The sequence below is a fragment of the Mixophyes fleayi genome, chromosome 5 (assembly GCF_038048845.1).
Source record: "Mixophyes fleayi isolate aMixFle1 chromosome 5, aMixFle1.hap1, whole genome shotgun sequence".
In the NCBI taxonomy this organism is placed as follows: domain Eukaryota; kingdom Metazoa; phylum Chordata; class Amphibia; order Anura; family Limnodynastidae; genus Mixophyes; species Mixophyes fleayi.
Window position 1 is genome coordinate 178149171 of NC_134406.1, and position 23444 is coordinate 178172614.

The 23444-nt window shown below is 41.3% G+C and overlaps 1 protein-coding gene across 8 annotated transcripts in view; it reads left to right on the top strand.

The window, feature by feature from the left end:
- Positions 1 to 23444, top strand: part of PHACTR1 (phosphatase and actin regulator 1) — a 353512-nt gene that overhangs the window by 325651 nt on the left and 4417 nt on the right. For all 8 annotated transcript variants that reach the window (XM_075213080.1, XM_075213081.1, XM_075213083.1 and 5 more), the window contains 5 exons: positions 98 to 413; positions 11110 to 11345; positions 14045 to 14201; positions 16858 to 16913; positions 20662 to 20723. In XM_075213080.1, coding sequence (XP_075069181.1) covers positions 98 to 413; positions 11110 to 11345; positions 14045 to 14201; positions 16858 to 16913; positions 20662 to 20723 — 827 coding nt within the window. The remainder of the gene's footprint in view (positions 1 to 97; positions 414 to 11109; positions 11346 to 14044; positions 14202 to 16857; positions 16914 to 20661; positions 20724 to 23444) is intronic.

The following is a 23444-nucleotide window of genomic DNA, read 5'->3' on the forward strand; positions in this document are numbered from 1 at the left end:
TGCCCCACATTGATTTTTAAAAATGTACCCAAATGGCTTTCCATGTGACTTTCCTTTTCCATGTACAGTACTAGATTGTTTTGTTCTTCTTCGCTAGACTCCGGGTTACCTATGAAACTGCCTTGTATGCCAGGGAAGATGTCTCCCCCACTACCTCCAAAGAAAGTCATGATATGCATGCCATTGGGAGGAGCAGATTACCCCCACTCCTACTCCAACCAGAAAAGCTCCCAGCATCACCACACCGTCCTGCCATCCCAATTAGCCGTCCACCAGCACCAGCTTCAATATGGCAGCCAGCATCTGTCAACTGGATCCAGCTCAGTGCCCATCCATCCATCCATACCCCCGGGATGCAGGGTAATCGAGGAGCTAAACAAGACATTTGCCATGACCATGCAAAGGTTGGAAAGGTAACGTTGGACATACTGTACAGAGCTGTGCAGATGATAAAAAGTTGTATATCCTTTATTTAAATGTATTTGTATTTATATTTTTTCAAATGAGACACTGTGGTCACTAAAGCTGCCCATATTTGCAGCAACTGCTGTCTAATGTCAATTTGGACTGGCAGAATTGGTGCCCATAGGCCAGATCTGCCTGCTTATTGGTGACTTTAGAGGGATTTTCTACCTCTGGGAGTGGTTTTATACAAGCCAAAATTCTCCAGAGAGCAGTGTTCATAATAGAGTGGTTTTGAGTAGTGTTAGACAGAAATATAGAAGGCCCACCGATAAATTAATGTTATATAGGCCACTGAGGAGCTGACTTTCTGCTATAAACATGCACCTATCCAGAGTATACACTGTTGCAGTGAAGCTACTGGGACAATCTTAGATGAATACCCACTGGTGCACCCTCTGGTAAACGTAGTGGCCGGTCCAAGCCTGTGTCAAAGCCAAAGACAAATATTAATTATAACCTAAGTTACACATTGTAACTGCAGCAAGAGGCCTTTCCATATCATATAAAATATATATATATACTGTGCATATATGTGCATATATACTCTGCACATATATATATATATATATATATATATATATATATATATATATATATATATAATATATATATATGTAAAACTTCCTATACTTTGACAGAACTTTAGATTCTTGATCCTGTAGTTACATTTGATGTTTCATCTGGAAATGGCCATTCTGTTATCAGGCAGTGATTGTGTTCTACATAGGGAAGTAACATATGTATACAAACTACTTTCATGTCTAATAACCCCCTGACACTGGTATATGTTTCTGAATGGTTTAATACTTCTTAAAAGCGGTTGCAGACCCTTTCCTCAGTGAAAATGTCACAAGTAGATTTATATAACAAGGCATTTTGTAGTATGGCTTTTAGTCATGAGTGCTCCTCTACAATTTCCCCAGCCTTCTCTATGAGTTTAGGGGGTGATGGAGATGTGAATTATGAAGCAATCAGTGTGCCTTCTATCCATTTGTCGCATTGCCAGTGTGTTGAATTGGTGAAACAGATGGGATTGGATTGTGTCAGCACTTCTTTTATAAAAGCCTCTGGCAAATGTGGCTGACCAATTACCGTTTCCCCTGCCTTAGCGTGCCTTGTTGAACTTTCTGTAGCAATAGAAATTTAGCTGAATCTTCTCTTTGATTTAGAAATGATATTCAGATCGAAAAATGAAGCAGATGCCTTCAGAATATAAACAAATCATTTATGGGACTGTGCACATGAACTTAAAGTATATTGGGCTTCTACAAAGACGACACTACCATGATTGTTTTGCCTATAATGCACCAGTAATGAGCTGACTGTCTCAAGGAAGATGTTACATTTATAGAGATCCTAAATATAGTTACAAACTATGGTGTGTACTGTGCAAACAGTAATGATATGTAGTGTGCCAGATGTGCATTACAATGCAGTTATCTAACGCTTATAATTGGAAATGTTCTGTCTCATTTAACTCTACTACATGGGACTAATATACTACTGTCCCAGATGGCACAAACCTATCATAGCAGGTCTGTCTGGTTCTGTTGTGGATTCAGACCAGAAGTGTTTGCACTGTTCAGCAGTAACAGGCTGTAGCTTACCACAGAGATGTGTAAACATACTGTATATGGATCATATGAACATGTGTCTCTCCTTGGGTATATCTTCCATTCATTTTGTTGTGTTCGGGCAGAATGTTTGACAGCAGTGCTGGGTTATTAATCCATTGTAGCCTTGCTACTAATACAGGATGTTATGTTGTGTGTCAAGTGTTTATATCCAATTGTATAGTGATAGGTAGACACCGTTTGGCTCATCATATACTGCTGGTATGTGCCACCATCCAGTCTGTCCCAGAACTATTAAAAAGTAACTTTCTCCAGTAAGTCTGTCAATACTATAGACTTAATACATGATCTAGGTATGAAAAACAGCAAGGTTACAACACTGCACATTCTACATCATTTCCTACACATGTATGTTTTCACTGGAGAAATGAAAGCAAGACACACATAATGTTTAAGTTTATGTTTAACCATGGAATTAACCCCAACCACCTCTGTCTTGACATTTACAGATCAGCATACTGCACATCCAGATAGCCAAATTATTTTTGTTAAGTACTTTTAAATGGCTGTGAAAGGAGGTGAGCAGAAGAACCAATCTCATGACATCGCAGAGATTGTGGCTTCTTATTTGTCCTCCTGCTCACACTCTATTCTTCAGTGTCCCAAACTCCTACACATGGGCTGAGACTGCCAGATGAACCATGAAGGCCTGAGAATAGTGGCTGCATGGAGCAGCTCCCAGGGAATTTGTGGTACCCTGGGTATGGTGATACTTTGACACCATACGTATAGTAATGTATTTAACACTGGAATAGTTAAGACTGGAATAGAGTCAAAGGCGCAGTGGGAGCTAGGAAAGAACCTGGAGCATTATAGCTAAACAATTATGGTACCCAAATATGTAACAACTCTTAATTGAAACACCTTTCACAAACTCACATAACAGCCCAGAACTATCTAAATCTGATAAGCTTGATATAGTGATGAAAAGTGATTGCTTGTTTCTGATTGGTCAGTCTGCACACATAGTAATACCATTGTTTAAAGTACTAGCTGATTAAAAACAATCTTGGACAATTATATTTTTGAAGTATCTTTTAGACCATTATCTTTTCATTACATATGTTCTATGTGCCAGACTTAATAATTGTAAGATCACATTCAATGTGATTGCATCATGAGAAAAAAAATTCTATGTATGGGCACCTTCAAGTGTTTTCACCACCATTGTTGCTAAACTACTGTGTAAACTGCTAAACTGTTACATGCCATATTGTGCCTAACAGTTAAAGCATTGGACAAATAAGAATAGGGTTAAGGCTGGGTACAGAGCCCGATATCACGTAGTGTGTACACTCAACCGATGAACGATTATCGCTCCAAAGCACATCGTATAGTTTGATTTGATTTTTAAACCAAACTAATAATCTTGTTCAATGATGGAACAATGTTGTTCCAGTTCTGCAGTGTGTATGTACTCAGGACCAGCAGTTGTCACGGACTTACCTGATCCCCGCCGCTCCGTCCAGCCGCACTTCCGCATTCAGGACCATGTGACCGCACCCGGAGGCGGTCACATGACCACAACCCTAGAGGCGGGGATTTTGAATCCCCTTCAGTATAAAAACCTCACTCTGACACTGGCTGAGTGTCAGAGCAACACTTACCTGTTCCTGGCTCCTGCTCTTCGTGGATTGCAGTGTCTTCCTGTTTCCAGTGTCTCCTGTGTGCTGATCTCTGCCTGTTTGAGTCTCCTGGCTCTCCTATCCCTGTGTACCGACCCGGCTTGCTGACCATTCTCCTATTCTTGTGACCCGTGTACCGAACCTGGCTTGTTGACTCCGAGTTGCCTTTTGATTCTGCCTGACTCCATTCCTGTGTACCGAACCGGCTCGTTGATTACGCTACCACCGCTTCACTCCGCTGTACTACATCTTGAGGCGAACCTGGGGACCGCGACCTGCGACTCCTGGCAGCGAAGCCCACCCCGCCTTGCGGCGGTTCTTGGTGAACACCGGGGAGATCGTTAGACTCCGCACCTCAGGTAAGCCAGTGCTAATCAAGATTAGTAATATAGTATCCAGAATCTGTTACAGTTTGCTCTGACCATGGATACCACAGCTAAAGATCTGTTGGAGCATTTAGTAGGAAGGATGGATAAGCAAGAAGCTAACCAAGAGCAACTTTTAAAATTCCTCAATAGTCTATCCACTCGGTTGGATGTTGTCCAGAACACCCTAGTGGCTGGTGGATCGCCTGGGCCGGCAGTGGCCCCTGTACCTCAGGCCGCAGCAGCAGCTTCTTCCTCGCAGCTACGGTTACCTAACCCACCCAAGTTCGATGGAGACCCTAAAAATTGCAGAGGATTTTTAAATCAATGCTCCATACAATTCGAGCTTCTACCTGGGAACTTCCCCTCCGGGAAAACGAAAGTGGCCTATGTGATTTCGTTATTGTCCGGTCAAGCTTTAGCATGGGCTTCCCCCTTATGGGAGAGGGACGACCCCATTCTACATAACTACAACCTCTTCTTGTCCACCTTCAAGAAAATATTTGATGAGCCAGGAAGGGTGTCCAATGCCGCTTCCGGCTTACTACGTCTCCGCCAGGGAAACCAGTCTGTGGGGCAGTATGCGGTCCACTTCAGAACCATGGCCTCTGAACTTCGCTGGAATGATGAGGCCCTAGTAGCTACATTCTGGCAGGGCCTTTCAGACCGAATCAAAGACGAGTTGGTGTCCCAGGAACTCCCTACGTCTTTGGACGATATTATCTCCCTCTGTGTCAAAATTGATTTGCGTTTCAAGGAACGTAATTCCGAGAAGGAACAGTCGCGGCGTAGTATGATTCGCTTGGCCCCCAACTTCCAAACCCCTGTTCTTCCCCCTAAAGAGCCCATGCAACTTGGGAGGACCCGCCTATCAGCCGAAGAGAGGGAGAGGAGATTTCGGAACAAGTTGTGTTTATATTGTGGAGAGAGTGGCCATCTTCTGAGTTCTTGTCCCAAACGCTCGGGAAACGACAGGGCCTAACGAGTTCTGGAGCTGTATCGTTGGGCCTCTTTTCTCAGTGTCAGTCAGTTCCCAATAGTAATGATTGCCTGTCTATTCCCATTTCCCTTCAGTTAGGACAAAAGACCTTCCCGCAGTCGGCTCTTCTAGATTCCGGAGCCGCAGGAAATTTCATTTCTGCCACAGTAGTTAAAAAATTCGCTATTCCCACACAAGCCTTGGAACAACCCATCTCTCTGATGGCCATTGATGGGGGAAGAATCCCTGAGGGGTCCATCCTGGTACGCACTATTCCTCTTCTACTTCAGATAGGAGCACTTCATCGGGAGAAGATTTCTTTTCTAGTAATACAGAGATCTACCAACCCAGTCATTCTAGGACTTCCTTGGCTTCGTGTCCACTCTCCCACCTTGGACTGGAAATCTGGTCACATATTGTCCTGGGGACAGTCCTGCTTCTCTCGCTGCCTACAGAGAGTGGTTCCCCCGAATAGTCCCAGACGTACCCAAGAATTTCCTGTGACTCTCCTGCCTGAGCCATACCAAACCTTCTCTGATGTTTTTTGTCAACAAGAGGCCACTAGACTTCCCCCTCACAGAATCTGGGACTGTGGCATTGATCTGATACCTGGTAAACCCATTCCCAGGGGCCGTGTTTACCCCCTTTCCCTCCCGGAGTCTAAGGCTATGGAGGAGTACATCCAAGAAAATCTAAACAGGGGCTTCATCCGCAAGTCTGCCTCCCCAGCTGGGGCTGGCTTCTTCTTCGTAAAAAAGAAAGATGGGGGCCTCCGCCCTTGCATTGATTACAGAGGCCTGAATGCCATTACCGTTAAAAATCGGTATCCACTGCCACTGATTTCTGAATTATTTGACCGGATTAAGGGTGCCACCATCTTTTCTAAACTTGACCTCAGAGGAGCGTATAACCTTATACGCATTAAGGAGGGGGATGAATGGAAGACGGCGTTTAACACCCGAGACGGCCACTTTGAATATCTGGTCATGCCTTTCGGGCTATGCAATGCCCCAGCTATATTTCAGAGCTTTATGAATGAGCTGTTTCAAGACCTCTTGTACCAATCTGTAGTCATCTACTTGGACGACATTCTCATCTTTTCTCAAGATCTAGCATCTCATCGTACTCATGTATTGGAGGTCCTCTCTCGTATCCGAAAAAATCAGTTATTTTGCAAATTGGAGAAATGCACCTTCGAGCATAGACAAATTCCCTTCCTGGGATATATTATTTCGGGCACCGGTCTACAGATGGATCCCACAAAATTGAAAGCCATACTTGACTGGCCCCAACCTTCGGGCCTTAAGGCCACTCAACGCTTCCTAGGATTCTCCAACTATTATCGTCAATTTATCAAGGGGTACTCCTCTCTCGTGGCTCCCATCACAGCATTAACCCGCAAATCTGCTGATGCTGGTATTTGGTCCTCTGAGGCTATCCAAGCCTTTATATTATTAAAGTCTCTCTTTTCATCTGCACCCATTCTTCAACAGCCAGATTGTTTTCGTCCCTTTGTCCTGGAGGTAGATGCCTCTTCTGTTGGCACAGGAGCCGTACTATCACAGCGAGGTCCTTCTGGAAAACTTCATCCCTGCGGATTCTTTTCCCGTCGCTTTTTACCTGCTGAGAGGAATTATGGGATTGGCGACAAAGAGCTCCTGGCCATCAAATTGCCTCTCTCCGAATGGAGACATTTACTAGAAGGAGCGCAATTCCCTATCACCATATATACCGACCATAAGAATTTGCTTTACTTACGCACTGCTCGATGTCTAAACCCTCGACAAGCAAGGTGGTCCTTATTCTTCTCACGCTTTGATTTCAACATCACTTTTCACTCAGGATCTAAGAATACGAAGGCAGACGCCTTATCTCGCTCTTTTGATCCAGCTGACATGGAATCCTCGGAAGATAAGAAATTCATTGTAAATCCATGTCAAGTATTGGCAGCTACACACCTGAAAAAGGGTTGTCCTCCAGGCAAAACATTCATCTTGCCACATCTACGCACCCGGCTCCTTCACTGGGCTCATCACTCGCTCTTCTCTGGGCATGCCGGCATTCGCAAGACCTGGGACTTATTGTCCCGAAGCTACTGGTGGCCTTCCTTGCTGGAGGATGTGAAGAGATTTGTTGCTGCTTGTTCCAAATGTGCTCAACACAAGACCTCTAGGAAAAAGCCTTATGGATGCTTGCTCCCATTACCCATTCCTGATTACCCTTGGTCACAGATCTCCATGGATTTTATCACGGACCTTCCCCCTTCCAAATCCTGTACTGTAGTGCTTGTGGTCACGGATCGCTTCTCTAAAACAGCCCACTTTATTGCTCTCAAAGGCCTTCCTTCTTCCTCCTCCCTAGCCGATATTTTTATTAAAGAAATATTTCGCCTCCATGGCTGTCCTCAACTTATTGTCTCCGATAGGGGATCACAATTCATATCAACATTTTGGCGGTCTTTTTGCAATAAATCCGGGATTAAGATTGACTTTTCTTCCGCATATCATCCCCAGTCCAATGGGGCTACTGAGAGAACCAACCAAGAATTAGAGAAGTTTCTAAGAATATTTATCTCTAGTAACCAAGACAACTGGGTGGACCTTCTCCCTTGGGCCGAGTTTGCCCATAACAACCATTTTCATGAGGCCATCTCTAACTCCCCCTTTTTTGTTCTGTATGGCTGCCATCCTAGACTACCCACCTTCTCTCAAGTCTCATCTTCTGAAGTTCCAGCAGTGGACTCTCTGGTTCGTAACTTCTCTGATATTTGGGAACAAACCAAGACAAACTTAAAACAAGCAACTACTCGTTCCAAAAAATTCTATGATAAAAGGAGAAGAATGACTCCAAGTTTTGCAGTTGGTGACAGGGTATGGCTATCCACCCAGAACATTCGTTAAAAGGTTCCCAGTAAAAAATTTGCTCCCAAGTTTATTGGCCCATTTGCTATATCTGAGATTATTAATCCCGTAGCCTTTAGATTGAGTCTGCCTCCTTCCTTACGCATACCCAATGTCTTCCATGTCTCCTTGTTAAAACCGATGGTAACCAACAGATTCTCCACCTCATCCAGAACTCCTCCTCCTGCTGTGGATCGGGATCAAGTTGAATACGAGATTAAAACTATCCTAGATTCTCGTAAAGTTCAAGGCGCCATACAGTTCTTGGTGGATTGGAAGGGTTACGGCCCTGAGGAGCGCTCATGGGTAAGAGCCATTGACCTACATGCTCCCCGTCTACTTAAATCCTTCCATAAAAAATTTCCTTTGAAACCCTATTAGGTGTTCGGAGTCCACCTTTATGGCAGGGGGTACTGTCACGGACTTACCTGATCCCCGCCGCTCTGTCCAGCCGCACTTCCGCATTCAGGACCATGTGACCGCACCCGGAGGCGGTCACATGACCACAACCCTAGAGGCGGGGATTTTGAATCCCCTTTAGTATAAAAACCTCACTCTGACACTGGCTGAGTGTCAGAGCAACACTTACCTGTTCCTGGCTCCTGCTCTTCGTGGATTGCAGTGTCTTCCTGTTTCCAGTGTCTCCTGTGTGCTGATCTCTGCCTGTTTGACTCCCCTGGCTCTCCTATCCCTGTGTACCGACCCGGCTTGCTGACCATTCTCCTATTCTTGTGACCCGTGTACCGAACCTGGCTTGTTGACTCCGAGTTGCCTTCTAATTCTGCCTGACTCCATTCCTGTGTACCGAACCGGCTTGTTGACTCCGCTACCACCGCTTCACTCCGCTGTACTACATCTTGAGGCGAACCTGGGGACCGCGACCTGCAACTCCTGGCAGCGAAGCCCACCCCGCCTTGCGGCGGTTCTTGGTGAACACCGGGGAGATCGTTAGACTCCGCACCTCAGGTAAGCCAGTGCTAATCAAGATTAGTAATATAGTATCCAGAATCTGTTACAGCAGTGTCCATAGATCTCTTGCAGTCATTGGTGAAATTGTTAACTATATCGCATATTATTATTATTATTATCGTTTATTTATAAGGCGCCACAACGTTTCTGCAGCACCGTACACAGTACAAACAATGGACAGTACAGGGAATAACAGTACAAAACAATGAACGAGTAATACCAAGACTTCAGAGGCTCCAGGCAAGGCAAATATATTGAGGTTGGAGCAGAAGAGAAGGTAGAGAGACAGGAGGGAGGAGGGCCCTGCTCATACGAGCTTATATCCTATAGGGAGGGTAGACAGACGGCAGGCACAGAGGGTGTCGGAGGAGGGGAGCAAGTGCTCCCCTCTACTGAGGAGGAGCGAAGTGAGGAGAGTGAGCATGGAGAGAGGGTTAGGTGGAAGGCTGGTAGGCTATGCGGAAGAGATGAGTTTTGAGTGCCCGTTTGAAGGAGCACAGGTTAGGGACAAACGGATGGAGCGTGGTATGTGGTACATTCCAGTGCAGGGGGCAGCTCGGGAGAAGTCTTGAATTCTGAAGTGGGATGAGGTGATCAGAGTGGAGGAGAGGCAACGGTCATTGGCCGAACGCAGAGACCCGGCTGGAGTGTGGATGGAGAGGAGATTGGAGATATAAGGGGCAGTAGAGTGGGAGAGAGCCTTGAAGGTGAGGGTAAGAAGTTTAAAAAGGATTCTGTAAGGGAAGGGGAGCCAGTGTAGGGCAAGGCAGAGAGGGAAGGCAGAAGAGGAGCGGCGAGAAAGGAAGATAAGCCTCGAAGCCGCATTGAGTATAGAATGAAGGGGGGCAAGGCGAGAGCGGGGGAGGCCGGTGAGGAGAAGGTTAAAGTAGTCCAGCTAGGAAATGATAAGCGCGTGGATAATAGTTTTGGATGCTTCGTGAGATAGAAAGGGCCGGATGCGGGCGATGTTGCATAAGGAGACATTTTCTGTAGTGTTTACCCAGCCTTTCATTTTAAATATGCTCCCTCATAACCTTGACAAAATGGTAAAATATACATTTATAAGATTTGATTAGGGACAGTTAAGATAATTACAAGCTCTTACCACCTAATATTGTTGGGACATCTCTGTTCAATAATTTGAACATTTGAGAGTACCTGGGAGGCTCATGTGCTAAAATATTTGATAGAAGTTAATTGTTGCTCTAAAAATACCAAGCATACCAATCAATATCATGTGTGAATTCTATTTTATAACATTTATTAACAAATTAATCTTTCTTAAAATGTCACTGAATCATACTATAAATGTGCTGATAAAATTGAGTTAGCTTCCATGTAAGTGTTCTCATTAGTATATATGATTGTGTTGATGAAATGAAATTAGGCCTCACCACCTGGGACCAAAAAAACAGTAGTATCCAATTACATTAATAAAAGTGTGTGTTTGGGGTGGCGTCATATTAGAATATTTCACACAAATGAATTGAAGCACCAGAAACATCTAGTAAATTAAATTGATGGGGTGAATGACACTTCATAACATACAAGAGATCATTGTAACTGATACTTGATCAGCTATAAATTAGTTTTGATGTTATCCCGTTACAAACTCCTTCTGCACACGATTGCCTCTATAAATTTGCCACCAATTTCGGAGTTCTGATAACTGCTTCTGCGGTTGTTTTGGTGTGAGGATGTTATGGTTTCATGTCTGTTTATATCACAATCAGAAAATAACAACTTAACGACTTTAGGAGATGGTGCCTTGTTAGAGATAGAGGGTGACTGGTGGGATTTTAATGCTTTATACACATCTATAATGTTTTAATTTGCAGCAGTTTTCCTAATGGTACTAATAAAAGTTATGATTTAGCATTATATATTTTTTTATTAATATTTGCTAGTCAGAAGAAATAAAAGGCTTATTTACCCAAGTTGCTGGGATCATTGTGTGTTGGTTAAATCATTTTATGTTGTGCTTGACAGAACGTTTAAGGTGTTCATCAGCACCGGAGAAGTTGGAACAACAGATTTTGGTATATTGAGACAAAAGTCTCTTCTAATATAATAGTTACATCCACACTCATATTGTTGTTAATATATGTTACAGTATTTCATTGAGAAAAAGAAAACAATAGTGACGTTGTTTCTTGTTTGTTTGTTTTTAAGCTCGGGGTTGCATGGAGGAGACAGCATGTCAAAGCTTGGATATTCTGACATGAGACAAGTGCCAACTGTTGTTATTGAATGTGAAGATGATAAAGAAAATGTGCCTCATGATTCAAACTATGAAGACTCTTCATGCCTCTACTCCAGAGATGATGATGATGATGACGATGATGATGATGACGATGATGATGATGAAGAAGATGAGGATGATGATGATGATAGCTCTCTGTATACAAGTATGTCTAGTCTTTTTTAATCCTATGCATTCTGATAATTGCTAATTCTACCTCTTAGATCATCTATACTTTATAAGTCACAAATGATCTTCTATCTGCCAAATGAAAAGGCCACTACACACTGCTTATCCTCCTGGACCTATCTGCAGCCTTTGACACAGTTGACCATCCCCTTCTGCTGCACACCCTTCACACCATTGGTGTTTCTGACACTGTCCTCTCATGGTTCACCTCCTAACCGTTCTTTCTCTGTTTCTACCTCGGTCTCTTGCTCTCCTTCTTTCCCACATTCGGTAGGAGTACCTCAGTACTCCACCATTGGCCCTCTGCTCTTTTCTTTGTACACTTCTTCACTGGGTGAACTTATCAGTTCCTTTGGCTTCCAGTACCACCTCTATGCCGATGATACCCAAATCTACCTCTCATCTCCAGACCTCTCCCCTTCCCTCCTCACTAGGGTTTCCTGCTGCCTCTCTGCCATCTCATCCTGGATGTCCCAATGTTTCCTTACATTCAACATGGCCAAAAGAGAATTTATAGTCTTTCCTCCTTCAATAGTCTCTCCAACATCTCCTCTTTTCCCCAAGTTCGATGCCTGGGTGTCATCCTTGACTCCCCCCTGTCCTTCATCCCCCATATCCAATCCCTGACCCAATCCTGTCGCTTTCATCTCTGCAATATAGCTTGTATGAGACCCATCCTCTCCATTGATGCCTCCAAACCTCATCCATTCTCTGATCATTTCCTGCCTTGATTACTGCAACCTCCTCCTTACTGGTCTCTGCTGCACCAGTCTTGCTCTTCTTCAGTCCATACTCAATGCTGCATTGAGACTAATCTTCTCTTGCTGATCTATATCTGCCTCCCCCCTTTGTCATGCATTGGAATGGCTCCCTCTTCACTATCACTTCAAACTCCTCACCATCACCTACAAAGCCCTCTCTAACTCCACTGCTCCTTACCTCTCCAACCTCATCTCCATTCATATTCATACTCCCTCTTGCCCTCTCAATCAGTCAGCGACTGCCGCCTCACCTCCCATCTGATAACCACATATCACTTACGCATTCAAGATTTCTTCCGTGCTACCCCCGACTCTGGATTGATCTCCCTCGTTCTATAAGGCTATCCCCTAGCCTGCAAAACTTCAAATGATCCCTTGAAACCCACCTGTTCAGGAAAGCCTACTATTCCACAATCTAGCTTCTCCCCTGCCCTCCTCATCCCACCTCTTCATTCACATTTCTCACCTTCAGTCATCCTCTTTTTCTTGTATAACCCACTCTTGTTTATCTCCCCCTTCTGATTTCTAGTTCCCTTGCTCTGACCCGCCACTATGTGTTTTCTATTGTTCTGCCAGGTTCTTTTAGATAACAAACCACCATGTGCAGGGCCCTCTAACCTGTTCTCCTCCTCCTCCTATTTCCTTTGACTTCAGCACCTCTGCTTCATTTTGCACCTCGTCACTAGGCCCCTGCCCTTGGTCTCCTCATCTCCCTTACTGTTGCATCTCTGTCACTGGCTCCTTTCCTGTTAGTTGCGCTCACACTCCTAGGAACAGGTTCAGCTTGCTTTAGTTCATTCCCCCACCTTTACTCCTTCTTATTTCTAGTATCTAAGTGTTCTGAGATTCACTCATACCTCCATGCCCTGTGTGTCTGTTCAAAGCTGTGTTGAAATTTTAGCTACAGCGTGTTTCTTGTTTTATCCTGTCATTCTATGTTCTGGTTCGTCCTGTGCCCTCTGTACAGCGCTGCAGCCCCTTTGTGGCGCCCTATAAATAAAGGATAGTAATAATAATAGCTTTCAGACTAATCCTTGGTCCTGTATCAAGAACCTAAATGGCAACAATCTGACACATACAATACAAACTCTTAAATAGACATTGGATTCAGTGTTCCCTCTAAGCTGAGCAATCTGGAAAGGAAAGAGTTAAAAGGTCACTCTAATGAGGACTCCACCCGAAAGATTTCATTCACAATCTGCAGGATGTTTCCTAGTAAGATACAGGTTTAACTCTATCATTTCCAGATTGCTCAGCTTAGAGGGAACACTGATTGGATCCTAAAGCATGTGTCTGTGACATGAACGTTGTAGCTGACAAAATACTATGTGGAAGAGCAGAACTTAATGAACATGTTAATGGATCTAAGAAACAAAGGTGTTATTACTCAGAGGAGATACCATTAAATATAACAATGTACAGCAATGAGCTCTATGGGAGAAAAGAAAAGTGAAAAAGCTCACAGTATTTTAACAAAAAATATAATAAATAATCTGTAATAAAAATGAAACATTAATAACACATTGATTCCTAACCATTGTGCCATGACTTGTTTTATACCACGGTAACAGGCTGGATATGTCAGTGGTGTTATGCAACTGGAACTTTATGTAATCATAAAAATATTCAGCCAACATTTGCCTTGGTTTTTAAAATATTTGTTCGTATTATGATTTTTCTATTTGCATTATATTAATATTGGTGAGTCACAAAACAAATGAATCACATAGACAGTATCAGGTGGATGTTGGAAATCTCTGATTTATGTGTCCTGGCTCTGTCTTCTACAATGTAATATATACAATACAATGGTGCCCAGACACCTTAATAAAATATCCATGACTGTCTTTATTTACAATGAGTGAACATTATAGACTCCAGCTAATTAGTAGGCTCTATTTTCTTATTTTCCAAGGTTCCCTGGCATTAAAGGTCCTCAGGAAGGATTCCTTAGCGATAAAGTTAAGCAACAGACCTTCCAAGAGAGAGTTAGAAGAGAAGAACATCCTCCCCATGCAGACGGATGAAGAGAGGCTGGAGCTAAGGCAACAGATTGGAACTAAACTTACTAGGTAGAAACACTTTGAAGTCAATATTGCTATTCATATGGTATACTGTGTCAAGTAATACTATTTAATTACAGTTTGATGTACCATTAGTAAAATGATTGACCTTCTTACCCTTCCTAATAACTTTGGGTAGGTGGCCTTTGTAGGCAAATGGTTGTTATCAATGTACATTTCTTATAGGTCTAAGAGAGTCCTAAGTGAGAAAGTTCCATAATCCGGACGCATGATGCCACCATGTGGTAGAAATCCCAAAGTTGTTCTTCTCTGTGCTGTAGCTTGCTGACATTACATTTCAGTACATTGCACAAAAGTAATTTGTAAAACACAGCTATATCTGTATGAACTGCATCCTGCTGCTGTTGACATTTTTCTACATAAAACCAATAAGATATAAATTTCAGCATGCTTTAACAGTTCCTAACTTTCAGGTTGTAAACTAAGATGATTCGTGACCATATGGAGGATAAGTCAGATATATTTACTGGATTCTCCATTGCTTCGTATCTCCTTAGTGTTAGCCTCCATCAAATTGATGCTTGTTTTCTTATATCACACTGACCTCCCATGAATTCCAGAGATGACAGTACTTTGCATACATTAGATTGACTCTAGCCGTGGAGACCAAATGATGGTTTGGGCAGACCTAAATTTTCATGGTGCTTCGGGGATTCCCTACTTCACTGTAATGTACTACATGGGATAGTACATAAAAGCACTTAAATCAACCGGCATGTGCTGTCACACATAGACAATTCTAATGAAGTAAGAAGCACTTTGTAGATCATGGAAGGCAGCCCGCTACATCCTGGTTTCCTCCTACTTGGATCCAGACTACTACGTGCCCATTTTTTATTTTGTTAAAGTAAAGATTGGCCTGCAATGCTAACACTGTTATTGTGAGCCACCTGAGAGCATCAGCAATATCAGGTATCTGCTGTTGGTCCTTTGTTGCAAAAACTTCCAGGTAGCATGTACAGATGCAGTGATAGCACAGTTTCTATACATATGTCCTAACAGTTCCCATAGCCAGTGGTGTAGCTCTGTTTCTAAGATTCCTGGGCCAGAAGTCTACTCTCAAATTGAACACCCAGACTAGCATTACTCACTGTGAGGAAGATCCCAGTAATTGGGCAGCACAGTAGCTCAGTGTTAGTAATTCTGCCTCACAGCGTTGGGGTCATGAGTTTGATTCCCGACCCGTGTGGTGTTTGTATGCTCTCCCTGTGTTTGCGTGGGTTTCCCCCGGGTGCTCTGGTTTCTTCCCACACTCTAAACACATACTGGTAGGTTAATTGGCTGATGACCAAATTAACCCTAGTCTGTGTTTGTGCTTTAGGTCATTTAGACCGTCACATTAAAGTCCAGCCACTTTAGAACCACCCCTATCAATGAATTTAACTTTTCAGTCTTTCTCCTAAAATAAAGCTTGTTTTAGCTTCTATGACTTAAATGAATCAGTAAAGTGAGGGGGCATGAGGACTGCTTTTATTACATGTGGCACTTTTGTCTGTTTTTTGATATTGGGAAAAGTGCGCGTAGAATTGTGCTCCTCTGCCGAGGCGTGACTTTAAGGTTCAAACTACATCCCTTTAAAGTACAGGACAAGACCCATCTCCACCAGCTCAGACCTGCCACAAAATGTCAGTGTTTTTTTGTGGGGTGATATTGTCTGTGTTCCCTTCACTAAAAATGAATTGTTTTCACTCCTTTATCTCATTTTAAAACTTGTTCAGCAAAATTAAATATAATTTTTACACAGAACTGCAAAGCTAGGAGCAATGATGCATCCACCAAATCCATGCTGTTCGCTGGAAATGGAGGTGTTTCTGCACAGTTCCAGGTGCACAGAGCGATTGTGTCCTGGACCATTGTGAGCTTCTTAAATTAAGCCCACTGTTATATGCTGTGTTCTTATAGATTCCACTTTCCTTATAAGCAGATGCACTGCCAAATGATCTTACAGCTTACTTTAGACAGCTGGATAAAACATAGTAATAAAGCTTACAATAGCAAACACAAGGCCTGACTTACACTTTTGTAGCCTGTAAAGCAATAAATATAGAAAGATCTATAAAATAAACCAATGAGTATAAGTAGGACAGAAAAAAACCATGCGCATATGACAGCATTTAAAGACCCCCAGGCCCCTCCAGTGTGTCTGCTTACTTTCTTGCAGTTTAAAAATGAGTTTCTAATGTTAAAGAATACTTGTATTATCCACTACAAGAATTTGCTATATATTTATATATATACATATATATATTTTTATTTTTTTTCCATACAGCACAGTGTCTGTTGAACTCATATAATATTCATGTCTGGCTTTTTCTACTGTACATGGATCAGTGCCAATACAACCCTTGTTTTGCACATCAAAACTCAATAGCAGTGAACTTATGAAATTCAGAAATCTTGCGACAGGCAAAGGATATGGTGTAAAGCAATGTTCACATAGTGGCTCTTGTGGCTCGAAATTGAGATAACAAAAACGGGTCCTGGTTTCTTTTTCATTTTTTAAAGTTGTTTACTGCTTGCCTGACTGCCAGACCCTGAGGGTGCTGCAGTCAATGTTGTAGCAGCACTAATTCTGCATAGATCTATTAGAGAGGTTATATTCACAACAAAATATGGTTCAAAAGATCACAATCTTTTTTCGCAGACGTCTGAGCCAAAGGCCAACAGCTGAAGAGTTGGAACAAAGAAATATCCTGAAACGTAAGTTTATAATACTTACATTAGTATAATATTTGCTAGGCAAGTAGGCTTAAGAACAGCAGCATTAATGTATTGGAATCTTTCAAACGATAGTGTTAATATAAAATGTACATATGTGTTTGTGTATGTGCAGATATATAAATGTGTGTGTGTGTGTGTGTGTGTGTGTGTGTGTTCATGTGCGTGTGTGCGTGTGTATGAATACTTATATATGAAAAATATATATGTGTATATATATATATATATATATATATATATATATATATATATATATAGATAGATAGGTAGATATAGATATAGATACTTATTCTACTGTATTTGAGAGGTATGCACTAAAAAATAACTAAAAAAGAAGAAAATGTATAAGGTGCGCTCACTTCCTAACAGAAAAGAGTATTCGTTAATTAATTGGGTAATTTACATTACTTTCACTAAGAGGTAACAAATTTTATATGTTAGAGGTGCTAACAAAGGTCGAACTGGCCCGCTGGTGTACCGGGGAAATTCCTGGTGGGCACCATTGCCTCAGGGTCCCGCCCTCTATTCTAAGAGGTTGGGGTCAATACTGAGACGGCTTAAATTCCCTAATTACTGGATGTGACTTTATGTATGTAGGTCTTCCTGATAGTTCTGTTACTAATGTATTTGAACTATTACTTAATAGTTTACAGCAAAATAATTCGCAATAATTTTCGGTGAAACTGTTGCTCAACTACGGCTTAATAATGTTTGTGTTGTCATTCAGTGATCGGAAGATTTAATAGATGTAATGCAGCAATAGTATTGCCACTACAAGTCAGTTAATAGGATCTTATATTGGTCTAGTCCGTTGCTGGCAGTATAACATATCCATTATTTTTATGTTATCTTGCTTATCTCAAGTTTTTGTTTTTTTTTATGGGCTTTAATAATACAAAGACGCTCCATGTAAACCAGTTGTGCAGTGCACATTTTGCAAAGAAAAACATCAATCTTAATCCCTTTAAGTTGTGCATCTTTTTCAATGGATGGCCAGAAAAACTCAGCGGACCTGAGTCATTAAGGAGAGCAAAGCAAAAAAACAAGTAAGCTTTGCCCCATGGCAAACCCATGTTCCATTGGAGGCGGAGGTAATTTTTAAATTGTGGGGACAGATTTACTGTTATGGTAAGGTATGTCCTAGATCAAATTTAAATTTCAATGTAAAAATAAAGCTATCAAGTATTTGTGTGCTACATGATAAAAGAGTCAGTATTCTCCTTAAGTGCAAAATAGTAAACTAATGTGCACCCCTTGCATTGTAACATGGTTTGTCCAGGACTAAATTTACTCCTTTTTTTTGCTTTGCTCTCCTTAATGAATCAGGCCCTATGTGTTACGAGCAAATCCTCCTAAAGAGTGTAAACTTGTCTCCGGACAAACCACGCTGCAATGCAAGGGGTGCAAATGCATTTTTCAACAGGGGAGAATACTTTCTGTTTTTTGCATGTAGCACACACATATTGGGTAGCTTTACTTTTGCACTGCAATGTAGAATTGAGCTACAATGTGCCCACCTTATCCCCCCCAAATTCTTTCTGCACATTATAGATTTGACCCCCATGCAGCTCAACACGGTTTTGCCAACCATTGCGCCTTCTAGCTGGATTTACACTTAATGAGGTCCACATCTTGTACACCACTTATTATAGGCTGTTGGTGTAGTTTAAGTCTTGAAGATTTGATCCACAATAAGTATGAAGAGTAATATCGGAGCCGGGACAAAGCATGTCTCTTTCAGCGACACTTATTCAGAAATGTGTCCATCCCCAGCTCTCTCTCCCCACAACTCTCTTTTTGCCTTACTTTCCTTAATAACTCAGGCCCAGCATTGCCGTTTTTTCTTTATTGTGTGTTTTCTATCAGGTTCATATTGATTTTCAAAAAATCCAAATTGTTTGTATAAAAATTGACATTAGATTCAGGGACATAGTGAAATATGATAAAAAAAGATGCAGAGAAAATGGGGCCATAACACAGGAATACTTTAAATAGCAGAAAGAATAAAAAACGCTACTTTTCCTGTGCCTTTTTATAAATGCTTTTGTTCCCAAAACCTTAATTTTAAGTCTGCTACCTCCTTTGCTTTCTCTGTCCTTTTTGGATCTGACCATATTCCTGTGATGTCACACATATCCTTTGCCTCTAGACAATGCCACACTAGCGATTATATTAGCTGAGTAATGCCACAACTGAATAAGACTGACGGATATAAATTGGTTGTGGGAAAGAAAAGTCCTCTAGTTGCTGGTCACGCACCCGCTGGCAGCTGTCCATGCCCCAATTTCATGTGCCAAACCATTGCATTCCCCGGTGTTCCCTTCATGCCCCAGTCCAACACTGGCGCTAACAGTACATATTTAGGTTAGTATAGATAATAAGCAGTAAAACTGCACCTTCTAGATGGATTGAAACCTTGGGCCTGATTCATTAAGGATCTTAACTTAAGAAACTTCTTATTTAAGTCTCCTGGAAAAAAACATGTTACAATGCAAGGGGTGCAAATTAGTATTCTGTTTTGCACATAAGTTAAATACTGACTGTTTTTTCATGTAGCACAAATTTAATAGTGGTGGTATGGAGAATGTAAGTCCATGGAATGTAATAGTGTTACAATGAAGGCAAGAGGAGAAGCTGTGGTATGGAAGATGTAAGTGCATGAAATGTGATAGTGTTACAGTGAAGGCAGGAGGAGAAGTTGTGGTATGGAGAATGTAAGTGCATGAAATGAGATAGTGTTACAAATAATGAAGGCAGGGGGAGAAGTGGCGGTATGGAGAATGTAAGTGCATGAAATGAGATAGTGTTACAATGAAGGTAGGGGGAGAAGTGGCGGTATGGCATACCACCATTTAAAGCTGTTCCATTACAAAAACTTTTAATTTCGCCTATTTAAAGCCAATATCAGTGAACTAAATTAATCAAATACGAGTAATAGTTAGTCTTCCAAATAAACGTAGAGTATTTTCTTTATCCTGATTACTTGTCATTAGAGCTCTTGTACAGGAGGCAGCTTTGTTAAATTAGCAAGGTAATCATTAAATGAAAGAGGATGTCCCAGCCACTGATCCACCAGAGATTACTTCACATAAACCCACAATGTAATGTTATGTTTATCAGATCACACTGCCTGTAATGCATACTAGCAAACTTTTTTCTGTTTCACTCCAGGAGATCCCAGAGGGGTGAGAATGGAGGGGGGCGGGGTACGGCGAATCACGTCATTTTGGCTATGCCCCTGGGACACAATTGCATCATTTTGTCATGGGGGGGCAAAATTATGTGTGTGTATATGTATGTGTGTGTCTGTTAGTATGTATCTGTATACATGTTTGTATGTATGTATGTATGTATGTATGTATGTGTATGCGTATATTGTATGTGTTTACATATATATTTTTTCCATATGTTTAATCAAAATTCTTGCACATAGTTTTCGGTAGGTTTTATAACCAACTGCTCTCCCATTACTTAAATATGGATTCAGTGATTTTTAATTCATATCCCCCAATATCTTCTATTTCTGATATTTTGCAAGTCTTTCACTTTATGCTGCCTTATAGTGGAGATTATAGTATAGTTATATGGTACTCATATTGTTTTAAACACAATTACTTCAATAACAAATGTCTTGGAAAAAAAAAAATCCTCATAGGAGAATAAAAAATTGTGAGGTTCTAATGTCCAGTGACATTGTTTACTCTGTTACATACCTTGTTATCATTTACAGCTCGTAATGAACAAGAAGAACAGGAGGAAAAACGAGAGATTAAAAGGAGACTTACACGGAAGGTGAGACTGAAAAATGAGATTGTTAGACCTTTATGGCTGATACTCAACTGCTTAGTAGAGGGTTGAACCGAAACAGCCGTGCACTTTATAATGGTCTTAGGGTTAGCGCACTGTGTCGAGCTGTGTACCAAATAGCGCTGACACATAGATGTATTGATCTTTATGCCACATCATCTCCGCTGTATGGATACGCACAGCAGTGATATACAGGACTTGGAGGTTGGAAAAGAAATGTGACCTCCTTTAAGCCATGTATATTACATGTGTGGTGTGCATAGTAAAAATGCTTCCAACATGTTGAAAATCATATATTAAAGGTATGGGCTATACTTCAGTAGGGATGTTTCAGATGTGATGGGGAGAAGATGTTTAGAAGGCTAGAGGATATTTTAATCCAGCAACTGGCACTGAAGGTGAAGATGGGGCAGCACGGTGGCTAAGTGGTTAGCACTTCTGCCTCACAGCACTGGGGTCATGAGTTCAATTCCCGACCGTGGCCTTATCTGTGAGGTGTTTGTATGTTCTCCCTGTGTTTGCGTGGGTTTCCTCCGGGTGCTCCGGTTTGCTCCCACACTCCAAAAAACATACTGGTAGGTTAATTGGCTGCTAACAAATTGACCCTAGTCTGTGTGTGTGCGTGTGTGTCTTAGGGAATTCAGACTGAAAGCCCCAATGGGGCAGGGACTGATGTGAATGAGTTCTCTCTACAGCGCTGCAGAATTAGTGGCGCTGTATAAATAAATGGTGATGATGATGATAACTGTACACGGAACAGGCTTTGTCTAAGTAAATAGGGAGGGGCTTAGAAGATGCTATAAGGAGGTGCAGAAAATCAAAAGTGACTTAACTTGTGTTAATGACATCAGAAGAGAATTACGATATAGTGGGTAGAACTGAGATTTGGCTGGATGAAAGTCATGATCAGGCAGTGAATTTGGAAGAATATATAGTATGTTCAGGAAGTATAGAAAGGTGGAGGGACATGTCTATTGGTAAAAACCTGTTTCAGACCAGCCCAACATGAAGATATCTGTGGAGACTATGACAGTGTAAAGTCCTTATGAGTGGTTCAATGAGAAAAAAACCTCTAGTGAATAACTGGTCAGGGTTTGTTATAAGCTGCTTAGCATAAATCTCTGTACAGACCTTCAATTATTACTAAACATTGAAAGTGCAGCAAATATAGCCCTCCTCATGGGTTATTCTAATTATCCAGATATAAATTGGGACAATGAAAGGAAGACAATTTGTATCTATTTTAAGGACTGTATGGTATGGTAGAAGAAGGACCTAGAGAGGGAGCACCGATGGACTTGGTACTATTATATCTAATGTACAGCCAAAGGGCTATTTAGGGAACACTTTTTACAACACGGAAACATCTGAATTGAGTTTCAATAAAATGTTTTGCAAGGGACACTATGAATTGTACAAGGGCAACCTTTAATCAGTACAAAGAAACATTGACACTTACAGACAGGGAATCAGTTTATTCTTACAAAGCATGAAAAAGCAAAATAAACATTTATAAAAACATTTTAAATAAATACTGTTGCAATTACATACAGTATGGCATTGACATTTGTAAGAATGAAAGGCAACCAATATAAATATAAAAGTATTGGAGGTAAAAAACAGGGAAAAGAAAGTTTAAATTGTTAAAACAAAAGCAACTGAAAGTTCTTCATGGAAATACTGAATTATGGAAAGTGTTGCAGCAAAATAAATTAAAATGAAATCAGGTTACCTCAAACAGAAACTGAAAAATAGATACCTAAAGATAACAAGTCTAATATCAAATGTTTTCAAGAACATAAATAGGAAGAAAATAGAGCTGGCTACTATTTCTAATATTTATGGACTCCCTCCTAACTGGCTTAGTACCACAATATTGGAGGAAAACAGATTTATTACCGATCAAAATTGTCACCAGAAAATGATAGACCTGCGAGCCTGATTTCAGTCCCAGGCAAATCATTTAACGGCATTCTCAAATATATTATAGAAAAAAAATTGATAATTTGATGTTGGCAGAGTTTCAAGAAAAATCCAAATCATACCTAACAATTTTTTTTAACCTTATTAATTATGTAATTTCACAGAACAGTACAGAGAGGATTGCAGATGACATATGGTATCAAAGCACAGTATAGTTGTATAAGTACACAATGGCACAATACAGAGAGCATTGCAGGGGACATATGGTATCATAGCACAGTACAGTTGTATAAGTACACAATGGCACAATACAGAGAGCATTGCAGGGGACATATGGTATCATAGCACAGTACAGTTGTATAAGTACACAATGGCACAATACAGAGAGCATTGCAGGGGACATATGATATCAAAGCACAGTATAGTTGTATAAGTACATAATGGCACAGTACACAGAGCATTGCAGATGACATATGGTATCAAAGCACAGTATAGTTACATAATGGCACAGGACAGAGTGCATTGCAGATGACATGTGATATCAAAGCACAGTATAGTTGGATAAGTATACAATGGCACAGTACAGAGAGCATTGCAAATGACATGTGGTACTTACATGTGCAGTTTTAATTGTTATGAAGTGTAAATATCAGCAAACCTGTGTACAAATGTATCATACAAATCTTGTATGGAAAGACACTACTATGTAGATGTAAATAGACAGAAATGTAGAACAGCAACAGGTGATCATACAGTTTAGTTGGTTCCTAATATGGTAGAATG